Raw genomic sequence first — 13,213 nt, forward strand, 5'->3', positions numbered from 1 at the left:
GCAGTAGTGTACTAGGGATTTGACATCGTTTGGGGGCCAGGGGGGCTTGACCTCTTTGGGGACCCCTGCATTTTGTTTAGTATTTAATATTTAATGTAAACAAAATTTCTAACACTCGTTTGGGGGACCCCTAAAGTGGGGGCACGGGGGATTTCCAATTCTCCCCCCTCCCCCACCCTAGCTACGCCACTGTCAATTCGCCGAATGTCCTTAGAGCATGGAACGGGTTGTCAGTTTGCCGAATGTCCTTAGAGCATGGAACGGGTTGTCAGTTTGCCGAATGTCCTTAGAGCATGGAACGGGTTGTCAGTTTGCCGAATGTCCTTAGAGCATGGAACGGGTTGTCAGTTTGCCGAATGTCCTTAGAGCATGGAACGGGTTGTCAGTTTGCCGAATGTCCTTAGAGCATGGAACGGGTTGTCAGTTTGCCGAATGTCCTTAGAGCATGGAACGGGTTGTCAGTTTGCCGAATGTCCTTAGAGCATGGAACGGGTTGTCAGTTTGCCGGATACCGCTAGATTGTCAACGACTTAAAGTCTTTCATTACAATGCACAAATAGAGTAACACATGGATTAGCGATGGTAAATAATAATCAATTGGGAAGGAAACGTCTCTGTATTCTATAAGAGAAAACAAAGATACAAATGAAAGGAAACATTTCAAAAGTTAATGTATATGCATCTTGACATACTGCTTGTTGATTCTTACTGTTAGGCCTATATCATTTTAGTTTTAACAAGGGAGATAATATTCGAAATACATGGCGAATTCGGGCCTTCACCTTTTAGAAATCACTCTGTCTTGGTGACAAAGTTTATACAGGTAATGTCACCCACACCCATCCCTGGACTGTCTTGGTGACAAAGTGTATACAGGTAATGTCACCCACACCCATCCCTGGACTGTCTTGGTGACAAAGTGTATACAGGTAATGTCACCCACACCCATCCCTGGACTGTCTTGGTGACAAAGTGTATACAGGTCATGTCACCCACACCCATCCCTGGACTGTCTTGGTGACAAAGTGTATACAGGTAATGTCACCGACACCCATCCCTGGACTGTCTTGGTGACAAAGTGTATACAGGTAATGTCACCCACACCCATCCCTGGACTGTCTTGGTGACAAAGTGTATACAGGTAATGTCACCCAGACCCATCCCTGGACTGTCTTGGTGACAAAGTGTATACAGGTAATGTCACCCACACCCATCCCTGGACTGTCTTGGTGACAAAGTGTATACAGGTCACCCACACCCATCCCTGGACTGTCTTGGTGACAAAGTGTATACAGGTCATGTCACCCACACCCATCCCTGGACTGTCTTGGTGACAAAGTGTATACAGGTCATGTCACCCAGACCCATCCCTGGACTGTCTTGGTGACAAAGTGTATACAGGTCATGTCACCCAGACCCATCCCTGGACTGTCTTGGTGACAAAGTGTATACAGGTCATGTCACCCAGACCCATCCCTGGACTGTCTTGGTGACAAAGTGTATACAGGTAATGTCACCCAGACCCATCCCTGGACTGTCTTGGTGACAAAGTGTATACAGGTAATGTCACCCACACCCATCCCTGGACTGTCTTGGTGACAAAGTGTATACAGGTCACCCACACCCATCCCTGGACTGTCTTGGTGACAAAGTGTATACAGGTCATGTCACCCACACCCATCCCTGGACTGTCTTGGTGACAAAGTGTATACAGGTCATGTCACCCAGACCCATCCCTGGACTGTCTTGGTGACAAAGTGTATACAGGTCATGTCACCCAGACCCATCCCTGGACTGTCTTGGTGACAAAGTGTATACAGGTCATGTCACCCAGACCCATCCCTGGACTGTCTTGGTGACAAAGTGTATACAGGTCATGTCACCCAGACCCATCCCTGGACTGTCTTGGTGACAAAGTGTATACAGTTCATGTCACCCAGACCCATCCCTGGACTGTCTTGGTGACAAAGTGTATACAGGTCATGTCACCCAGACCCATCCCTGGACTGTCTTGGTGACAAAGTGTATACAGGTCAGGTCACCCAGACCCATCCCTGGACTGTCTTGGTGACAAAGTGTATACAGGTCATGTCACCCAGGCCCATCCCTGGACTGTCTTGGTGACAAAGTGTATACAGGTCATGTCACCCAGACCAATCCCTGGACTGTCTTGGTGACAAAGTGTATACAGGTCATGTCACCCACACCCATCCCTGGACTGTCTTGGTGACAAAGTGTATACAGGTAATGTCACCCAGACCCATCCCTGGACTGTCTTGGTGACAAAGTGTATACTGGTCATGTCACCCAGACCCATCCCTGGACTGTCTTGGTGACAAAGTGTATACTGGTCATGTCACCCAGACCCATCCCTGGACTGTCTTGGTGACAAAGTGTATACAGGTCATGTCACCCACACCCATCCCTGGATCAAGTCGAAACTTTCATTAGTTTACCAACAAAAAAGAATCAATAGAAAAAAAACAACAACTGGTCAATTAATTATTGGTAATTCATTCTTTTTGTTTGATATCAAATAAAGGCAATAACCTCTAAATTCCTGAGTTATTTAGTTGTACATGCGGAGTACTTCCCCTAGTTGAGCATTTTTTTTTAAAGAAAGGGATTTAAAAAATTTTGCTAAGTATTTCTATATAAATATATACATGGGCGTAGCCAGGGAGGTTCTTGGGGTTCAAACCCCCCCCCCCGAAATGAAATCCCCCCCTGGGGGGGGGGGAACGGAATTAAGTGACTGATTTTTGCTTCCATTTTGTTTATTTAAGTTGAGATTTTAATACTAAATCATCACTTACCACAGCACAGACGAGGCAGTTTTGAGTTAAAAACACTCTACCAGGGTGTTTTGAGTTTAAATCCCCCTACCAGGAGGTTTTGAGATTTAAAAAAAACCCTATCAGGGGGTTTTGAGATACAAAACCCTCTGTAGGGGGCTTTGAGTTTAAACCCCCCCCCCCCTACAGAGGGTTTTGAATTTTAAACCCCCTACCAGAGGTTTTTGCAGTTAAATCCCCCTCTCTAAAACAAAACAAAAAAAAATGCAAACAACAATCCGCAAATTCCAACAACACAGTTGAGGAAGATTTTGATTTTAAAACCCCATCCAAAATTTACGCTAAACCCCATCTTCAATATAAAAAAAGCAAATTACACACTCAAAATTCTATGAGCGTAGCCAAAGGGGTTTTGAGTTTAAACCCCCCCCCTCCAGTTGGGGTTTGAAGCTAAAAAGTACCTCTTCAATATAAAAAAAAAGCAAATTACACACTATAAAATCTATGAGCCAAAGGGGTTTTGAGTTTGAATCCCCCTCCTCCAGATGGCTTTTTCTTTAAAGTTTAAAACCCCTCCAGATGGTTTTGAGTTTAAAATTCCCATACAGAGCGTTTAGAGTTGAAAACCTCTCTATATATTATTTTAAAGCAAACTACAGTCACCAAATTCTAAGATCGTAGCTAAATGGGGTTTTGAATTAAAAACAAAACAAAAAAACTTCTTAGTTTAAAACCCCTCAACAGATGATTTGACGAAAAAACTTTCCTTTTCGATATAAAATCTAAAGCGAAATATAGGCATGAGTGAGGCATGTAATTCCAAGAGCGTAGTCAAGAAAGGTTACGAATTTCTACCAGTGGCTTGGGCTCCATTAATAAAGTGTGAATAGTCTTCTGCAGAAATTGAAAATCATTAAATGTCTCAACAAAGATGGCTAAGACAGATTTTAGGAGTCAGTCATAGAGATCGGGTCTAAATCAAAGAAATCATATGCCGAACTGGGAGTCGAATCCTTAGTAAGGTTGTGACAGAGCGTCGCATGAGTTTTTGCGTGACATGTTCTCACACAAAAGGAATTACGCAAAATAAGAGTTGCGGAAACAGCTTGCCGGAAAATGCGCTGAATGGCGCGAGAGGGTCTAAGTCAGTAAGAATAGCACATTAGGTTTTTGAAATAAAACTTTTTAATAGCAAGATAATGCACTGTAGATACCTCAGAATATGCATTTTGTTGGCTTTCAATACCAGAAATAGTGCTCGGCGCGGGGCGAAGCCCCGCGCTGGGGGAGCGCTGCGAACTCCCCCAGATCCCCTTGCTAGCAAGGGCGGGGAGTCTACAATAAACAATAAACGTCTTCCGAAAGGGTCAGAATTTAATAAAGATTAATTATGTACACACACATATATATGTCCCCCCCCCTAAACCCTCCCCGAAAAAAAATCCTGGCTACGCCCATGAATATATATAATACCGGCAAAGTGTGAAGTGCAGGTATTCTATAGAAGGCTGGGCGTTTATAGGCAAAGTACGAAAGGCTATTGCTCACAATGTACCACTATTTCAATCTACACAGTAGTCTTTGACTTTAGAGTCAGCCTACAATACTCGAACTAAATTATTTCATTCTTTTAATAGATTTCTGTCCTTTCTTAAATAGAGCTCGTTTTCTTCTTGAACTAAATCTTTTCTTTTCCAAAACTCTATCCATACACTCTTTTTACTACATCAATTTGTTTTAGTAATAAAACTTTGTAAATATTTCTTTAAATAAAAGCAGGCCATAATTTCATTAGACCTTGTGAATACTTTAGTCTGTAAGGTATCGCTCACGGTGGGAAAGCAGACAAATCATGAAACACTATAGAACTTGGAGATCATGTCAAGCTCATCTCTTTCTATGACCGACGAAAAGGGAGGGTATATTGTGTCCAGGACAGCGACGAATCCGCCTTTGCTTCTTCGAAATATGTCAGGTTAGGGGTGAACTCAAAAATCCCGAATAAAAATCCTAGACTTTGTCAGGAGCATAACCACTCGGCCCGATGCATTAAAAATAATAAATTAATTCTTACATCAAAGAGTTCAAGTTGAGTGATCCTAAACTGAAAGGTCTAGTTCGGTACCAAGCTAACAAATCCACTGATCAATATATTCGCTGTCTCTCGTTACGAAACATATATCGTTTGGGGGAGGGAGGGTGAAAGAAGAGCGATAAACCGATCTCTGATTGGTTGATCAAGTTCAAAGGGGAAGGTCATATTACCGGAAATGTGAATGTGACTTCCACTGGTTCTTTAATGCTGCTGTTATCGTCGTCAAACTCATTTGGGTCCACGAGTCTCATAGATAGTAGCGGACTAATCAGCTGAGCTGTTTCACTTGTTTGGCTGTTTATACAAAACAATTAAAAAAAAAGTAATGGCTCAACCATCAAATATGAAGCCGCTTTTTTTTAGTGTCCCCCAAAAGAGGGAATAGCTGCTATTAGTTTTTGTGGTCTGTCTGTCCGCCAGTCCCGTTTAGATCTCGTAAACTAGAAAAGATATTGAAATATTCCATTTTGAAAATCCATCTTCATGATATTTTAGACCTTTTAAAGTTTTAAAGCAACGATTACTTTTTGCTTTTCTGAAAGCGAAAAATTTAATTTTTAAATCAACTATGCAAGCAGTTTTTGTTTCATACAAATACACCATTGTTTCAACTATCCGCTATTAAAAGTAAGAAACACAGGAGACTATTTAGTAAGGGAGATAGCTCTTTACCATAATTTTTACATATTTATGCAAAAGGTTTAAGATTTTTCATGAATTAAAAAAAAATGGTATTACTAAATTGAGTAATTTCTATCATATATCACTCATTCTGCCTACGAAAATCAATGTCTACCAGGCAGTGATTCTCTCTACCCTTCTATATGGATCTGGGACATGGATACTATATAGTAAGCAACTAAGACTACTTTAGCGCATTCATCAAAGATGCTTGCGCTCCATCATGGGCGAACGCAGGTATGGACAGTATAGAGGTACCTCTTGTGGTCCGACAGCTTCGCTGGGCAGGCAACGTATCCCGTATAGACGATGAACGTATGCCAAAGGCAGTTTTTTTTGTGAGATAAAAGGTGGTCGGCGTAACAGAGGCGCCCCACGGAAACCCTTAGCTTAGGCGTCAACTTGCCTTAGATGACATAGAAGAGAGCACCTGGTTACATGCAGCCTCAGAACGAGACAGCTAAAGGTCACTCACAAAGGCCGCGGGATACACATTTTGGACCAAAAGATATTCCGCTGCCGAGGACAGACACAGACGGCGAAAAGAAAATCTAAATCGACCACCTGCGGACAATGGTTATGCTTGCCATGGAAGTGGCAAAATATGTAGGTGACAGCTGAGGCTGCGCAGCCACGGGAAATACTGCATTCCTCACTAATCTTTGTATTCGGAGACAAGCCATATTATTATTATTATAATTTCTGTCATACTAGCTAATAAATTAAAAATAATATTTATTTTTTTCTCAATAGAAAATGTCTTTTTAGTATGTATATAAATGGAATATAATTTAAAACAACAATTAATAAGTAGTGTTTTATATTATGCATCTAGATAACAATTTAATATAGAGAAGTTTTTTTAAATTTTTTTTTAGAGAGAAACGTTTTCTTTCTTGAAGCTTTGATCTCGAGATTTCACCTGTACAAAACAATTAGATATATTACATTATCATTCAATAACATCAGAGGCTCACATTTAACTTCACCTTCACCTATCCCTTAGTCTGTTGGACCATTGGAGCACCACACAAGATCTGTCTACCATCTTTCTTCATTTCTCTGTCCTTTGCATTTGATAAAATTTCATTCACTGTCTTCCCATCGCTTTCTCTGTCTTCCTCTTCATCTTCTTCCTGGTACTGTTCCCTGAAAGAAGGTCTTTCCAAACCCTGAGGACCTTGTGATGTGGCCATAGAGTTGGAGTTTGGAGTTTACGTTTTTTGACAGTGGTTAGCTGGTCATCGTGGGGATCCAATGGCTGTATTAATCCTGTTTCTAATCTCTTCATTCGTAACGCGGTTTTTGTAAGTGACTCTATCTTTATCAGTTTATCGAATACTTATGAATATTATAAATGTAATAATAGTATCAAGTCGTTAGTCGAACTAACAACACAACAGTATCGGTAACACATCTCTACTTTTTGTATCGACGAAGGGTTGTAGTTGTTGATAGTTTGTACTTCATACTTTATGATATTCTTTCCGAAAATATTCAAACCTGCCTTTTATATACCTGAGCGGACCACTTCGGGGGCCGATTTTGAGTTTGTGTTTCCACACAAACTTTCTTGGTAACCTTGTTTATAAAGTAATTTGACTGACTTTGAAATGAATGTCACATCCCCACGTTCGAAGATGGCCACAAGAATTGTTTATCCTTAGGGATGAGATATGAGACCAGACAGTTCCTTAGGCTTAGCCCGTACCTTACTACCTTAGGATTGTGATTTTCCCTTTGGCTTGTCTTTCTAAAGAGCTGAAAGATTTAACCATTTCAGTTTCCGGTGCTGTCCAAAATCAGCACAAAAGGATTACAGCAGGACTAAAACGATAATCGCCCCTGACAATCGTTGCGGTAGCGCTGACCCCTATTCCAGACAATCAAATTTATAGAATAAACTGCCCTTAAGATATTACCAGTAAACGGATCTCTAAATAATTTTTATCTTATAGTGTTAAGTCTACTCACATGATTTGTGGGCCCGTCCACATTTGCATGATGTCCGATATATGATAATACTTGATGAAAGTCAATCGTTTTTCAAAATCTAGGCAGTTTCAAGTGATAACAGAAGATACGATAGATGTTATATATATATATATATAGACATTACAATATGCAAGATTACGTTATTGAGTTAATATCGAGTTTATCTAAATGTTAAATAAATATTACACAATAACTTTTTATATCCTTTGAAAGCAACAGCCCCCCAATTTTTTTTGCTTGTTTCATTTGTCCACAGGCTTAACACTTCCTTTACTTTTTCCCAACTTTATCAAATCAAATAAAATCTTCCTATCCCTAGTGCACATTCCGAGATCAACAAGGATTTAAACTAGGATCCTAGGTTTTACAAGGAATATATATATATATAAATTGTCCTAACAATATTAGTCTCTAACATAATAATCATTTTGAAAGATTGATTGAAATACACACAAAGTATTCAAAGTCTCGTTCTGTAGCATACAAAGTAGAAGAATGATTTCAAAAAGTTATCTTTGGCGTTATTAGAGTTTCATAAAAAATTCGATTCGGAATAATTAAATTTTGGCGACGATTGGTATGAACATGTAAGTAGTATAGGTTAATTTCTTTTTCAAAACAAAATTCGGAACATTTTTTTACCGATAAAAAGTCTTTTGTGATGTAAAAGAAATTTGAATGTAAAATAAGTCTAAAATGTGATTTTCAACAATTTTTTGATATTTCTGTAAAATAAGTCATTTGACATCAATTTGATTTAAGATGAAAATCCGGAACAATTTGATTATAGGTAATAAAACATAAGTCAGTATACAGATTTTCATTTAGCTTTGAAATGTTATTTATTTATAAAACCTGGTACAACATATTTTTAATCATGAGTATTTGCAACGTATCATCAAGAGAATTTAAAGTAATATACGCTAGAAGGCGCAATACCAAACAGTCATTGGAATTGATTGGTTTTTCACAAAATCATCCAGAATAACTTATTAGAGATATTTTGGAATGAAAATTAAAGGTTAAACCCGATTTTAATAAATTTTAGTCTTTATTCTGACAGACGAACAGATAAAACGCACAAAAGTTAGCGGATGGTGATTTTGGCACAAAGGGAAAAAAATCTGCTAATTTAATTTTTGATGGAACTAATTTGGTATTATGTGGCCGCGGCCGTCACTCTATTGTATGATAGTCAGAAGGACATTTTGCACAAACCTAACAGCGGTTCCCCCCCCCCCCCTTTTTACAAGGGCCACTAAAAACATTAAAAAAAAACATAAAACGTTTGACATTTAGAATCGGGAATGTGGGACGTACCTTGTTTAAAGAATAACTCAGCTTGTTTAGGGGGTATATAGACGTTCACTCCGTCGAAGATAATCTCTTTGGCTGTAGTCCACTCTTGAATCTGTAATTCTGAGGAAAAAAGTAGGTTTAATCTATCTATTTATCTATCTATCTATCTATCTATCTATCTATCTATCTATCTATCTATCTATCTATCTATCTATCTATCTATCTACTATCTATCTATCTATCTATCTATCTATCTACTGTTTATTATGGTTAGTTACCCCTTTTTCTTTTCTTATGCAGCTTAAATAAAAACGGAATGGTCCATGGCAAAATAAACAATATATACCAGAATTGGCGGGTCAATGACATTATGGGGCCTTTTTTTAGCGTCCCCCGAAAAGGGAAATGACGCTATTAGTTTTGTGTGGCTTGTCTGTCTGTCTGTCCGTCCTTTTTAGATCTCAGAAACTAAAAGAGAAAATGAAAAGCAGACATCATGATATTTTAGATCATTCAAAGTTCTGATGCAACGGCTACTATTTTCTCTTCCGAAAGTGAACCATCTAATTTTTAAAATTATATATGCAAGCAGATTTTTCAAAAAATTACACCACTTTTCAATGAAATACTTCAGGGGAGGTAACTTTTTTAAAAAAAAGTCATGGACTTCTTCATTAATAACTCAAGCTTCATTCATAGATTCGCCCAGTGGCGTCACTAGGGGGGGGGTGCGAGGGGTGCGGTCCGCACCGGGTGACACCCGATAGGGGGTGACACCCGAGTGGAAAGAAATGCCCTTTTCCAAAACAAAAAGTATCAACTTTAAAACATGACAAAAGCAAGATCATAAAGCATAAGGATGCTTGAATAAACCTTTTCTTAATGTGGAAAAAATCAATAGCAAGATTTTCTTGTTTGATAACCAGTGGGCATATCCACAATTAGAAACTCTCAAGAAGAGTGAAGAACATTTACCAAGCTTTCAAATTTGGAATATTTTGGCAGCCGGACTTTAGCTTAAAAAAATTGACAGGGAAGTCATTACTATCATTGACGTATAAATGGGAAAACAGAGGAACATCTTGTACTTATATAATGTTAAAAAGTTTCCATTAATAGCTGTTTAATGTTTACTAAGGAAAGGACGATCAGTTGATGTGTAATTTGTTTGTAATTTAAAAATCTTAGATATTAATATATGTAATAATTAAAGATAAAATGTTGTCAAGTCCTAGGGTGATTTGATATTATTAGAATGTTCTCTGTGCTGCTATTAAATTACTTTGCATTTATCAAACTTGTTGTGCCGTAGTGCTACTAAGACTGCTGAGTAATCAGATCACGACACAAGTATATGTTTGTTGTTTTGTTATAAAGAAGTAACACTTTCTCAGCATGGAGTCGCGGTGGCTGAGCGGTAAGGCGCTTGGCTTCCGAACCGGGGACCGGGGTTCGAATCCTGGTGAAGACTGGGATTTTTAATTTCGGGATCTTCGGGCGCCTCTGAGTCCACCCAGCTCTAATGGGTGCCTGACATTAATTAGGGAAAAGTAAAGGTTGGTCGTTGTGCTGACCACATGACACCCTTGTTAACCGTAGGCCACAGAGACAGATGACCTTTATATACAGACCAGAAGGTCTGAAGGGGAACTTTACTTTACTTATAAATGGATATATGGAGATGCTGTGGCTGGGTTTCCACAAAAACTGTCTTTGTAACCTTGTTAAAATTATTATTGTTATAAGTAAGAAAAACTAAGTCACGTGCATGCTCTAATGGGCGATTCGTCTAGCTGCACAAGGACGTAGTCCAATGCAAACAAAGTCAAAAAAGAAGTAATCGAACAGAAAAAAAAAGATTCTTTTGATTTCTGCTTCAAACTTTGTTTTAACAAAAGTGTCTCATTGGTTCATTGACGCGTTGGTGTATAATGTAGTGTGCGCTCATACAACGTATACACATACTAGTCAATGGATTTCAAATGTAAATTATTAGCAAGGTATTAGCCTACATATTTGTCTCGGGAATAAATCTAAATGCTTGCCTAGGGAATAAATCTAAACACTTGCCTAGGGAATAAATCTAAACACTTGCCTAGGGAATAAATCTAAATACTTGCCTGGGGAATAAATCTAAACACTTGCCTAGGGAATAAATCTAAACACTTGCCTAGGGAATAAATCTAAACACTTGCCTAGGGAATAAATCTAAACACTTGCCTAGGAAATAAATCTAAACACTTGCCTAGAGAATAAATCTAAACACTTGCCTAGGGAATAAATCTAAATACTTGCCTAGAGAATAAATCTAAACACTTGCCTAGAGAATAAATCTAAACACTTGCCTAGAGAATAAATCTAAACACTTGCCTAGAGAATAAATCTAAATACTTGCTTAGAGAATAAATCTAAACACTTGCCTAGGGAATAAATCTAAATACTTGCCTAGAGAATAAATCTAAATACTTGCTTAGAGAATAAATCTAAACACTTGCCTAGGGAATAAATCTAAATACTTGCCTAGAGAATAAATCTTAATACTTATCCATGTTATAAATCGAAATACTTGCCTAGGTTTTCAAATTTTAAAGAGTTGATTGAATCCAAAGCATCTGATGTTAAATTTTTCAACAAGACATTTTGAACTAATCTTTGGGCGGAGCTTATTGTCCGTTCCAGCATCTGTAGCACGAGTTTCTGAAAAATTTATAATTTTATATGAAGCATATCGGTGTAAAAACACTAACAAAAACAACAACAACAAAAAAACAGACGATTTAATGTGTAGCATCAAATTCTCATTTAAGGTCTATTGGTGCTTAGGTCAGATAATGTCAAGGGCGTCTGTTTCTGAGGACAACCGTCTTTGCTCTATCTGATCTACTTTTCGTGACGATCGAATGGCTAAGACATCCCCGTTCTTGGGGCACTGCAACCTATGCGGCCGCAGTGGGCCCCACACTTTCATAGGCCCCGAGCTAACCCTAGTAGTAAATTATTAAATTAAACCATTTTAACTTATAACAAGGTTTTCGCGGACTCCTGATTTTCCAGGAACTCCTGGAAATCTGAAATTGCAAAGTATACGAAAAAAGTCATTAAAATCTCCTGAAATTATTAAAATATCAAAACATGTTTTGGGCATGGGCGTAGCCAGGATTTTTTTTCGGGGGGGGGGGGTTGGGGGGGGATCTTTTTCTCACCACCCCGCTCCCCCCACCCGCGAAAAAAATATTTGTATGTATGTATGTGTGTGTACATAATCTTTATTACTTTCTGACCCTTCATTCTTTCGGAACACGTTTATTGTGCCCGTGTATTGTTCTTCCTGTAGTTAGTGGAAAAATTGTTGACTTACAGCCATTGCTACCAAGGGGGTTTGGGGGAGCGCTAGGAGCCCCGCCGCCAAGCACTATTTCTAGTATTGAAAGCTAACAAAATGCATATTCTAAGGTATCTAAGGTATCTACAGTGCATTTTTCTGCTATTAAAAAGTCTGATTTCAAAAACCTAATGTGCTATTCTTACTGACTTAGACCCTCCAGCATCGTTCGGCGGCGCATTTGCCGTCAAGCTGTTTCCACAAAAATCTGTCACTGGTAATTTCTGAAGCCTCTTCCCACCTGCTCTGAAGACCTCCATGAATGTGTGTACTAGGATGTCATCGCAACTCTTATTATGCGTAATTCAATTTGTCGGAGAACATGTCCCCCAAACCTCATGCGACGCTCTGTCACAATCTTACTAAGGGGTCGACTCCCAGTTCGGCATGGGATTTCCTTGATTTAGACCCGATCTCTGTAATTGACTCCTAAAATCTGTCTTAGCCATCTTTGTTGAGCCACATTTAGTGTTTTTCAATTTCGGCAGATGACTATTCACTGCACTTTATTAATGGAGCCCCGCCACTGGTAGAAATGTGTAACTTCTCTTGAATACGCTCTTGGAATTAGGTGACTGTAGTTTGCTTTAGATTTTATATCGAAAAGGGAAGTTTTATCGTCAAAATCATCTGTTAGAGGTTTTAAACTAAAAATCTAAGGACTTTGTTGTTGTTTTTTTAAATTCAAAACCCCATTTAGCTACGATCATAGAATTTGGTAACTAGTTTGCTTTAGAGTAATATTGAAGATAGAGGTTTTCCACCTCAAAACGCTCTGTAGGGGGTTTTAAACTCAAAACCATCTGGAGGAAAGGAGTTTAAACTTAAAACCCCCAATTGGCTTGGCTACGCTAAAATAATTTTAGTGTGTAATTTGTTTTTTTTTATATTGAGGTATTTTTTTTTAGCATCAAACCCTTCTGAAGGGGGATTTAAACTCAAAACCCCTTTTGGCAACGCTGATAG

The 13,213-nt window shown here is 38.7% G+C and overlaps 1 protein-coding gene across 3 annotated transcripts in view; it reads right to left on the minus strand.

Moving 5' to 3' along the window:
• Positions 1–13,213, minus strand: part of LOC106050871 (uncharacterized) — a 93,099-nt gene that overhangs the window by 22,211 nt on the left and 57,675 nt on the right. For 2 of the 3 annotated variants that reach the window (XM_056038919.1, XM_056038918.1), the window contains exons 15-18: positions 11,436–11,562; positions 8,887–8,985; positions 7,546–7,624; positions 5,061–5,184 (exon numbers count right to left, since the gene is read on the minus strand). In XM_056038919.1, the coding sequence (XP_055894894.1) occupies positions 5,061–5,184; positions 7,546–7,624; positions 8,887–8,985; positions 11,436–11,562 (429 nt within the window). The remainder of the gene's footprint in view (positions 1–5,060; positions 5,185–7,545; positions 7,625–8,886; positions 8,986–11,435; positions 11,563–13,213) is intronic. The other variant, XM_056038920.1, reaches the window with a different exon arrangement.

Source organism: Biomphalaria glabrata, chromosome 8 (assembly GCF_947242115.1).
Source record: "Biomphalaria glabrata chromosome 8, xgBioGlab47.1, whole genome shotgun sequence".
In the NCBI taxonomy this organism is placed as follows: Eukaryota; Metazoa; Mollusca; class Gastropoda; family Planorbidae; genus Biomphalaria; species Biomphalaria glabrata.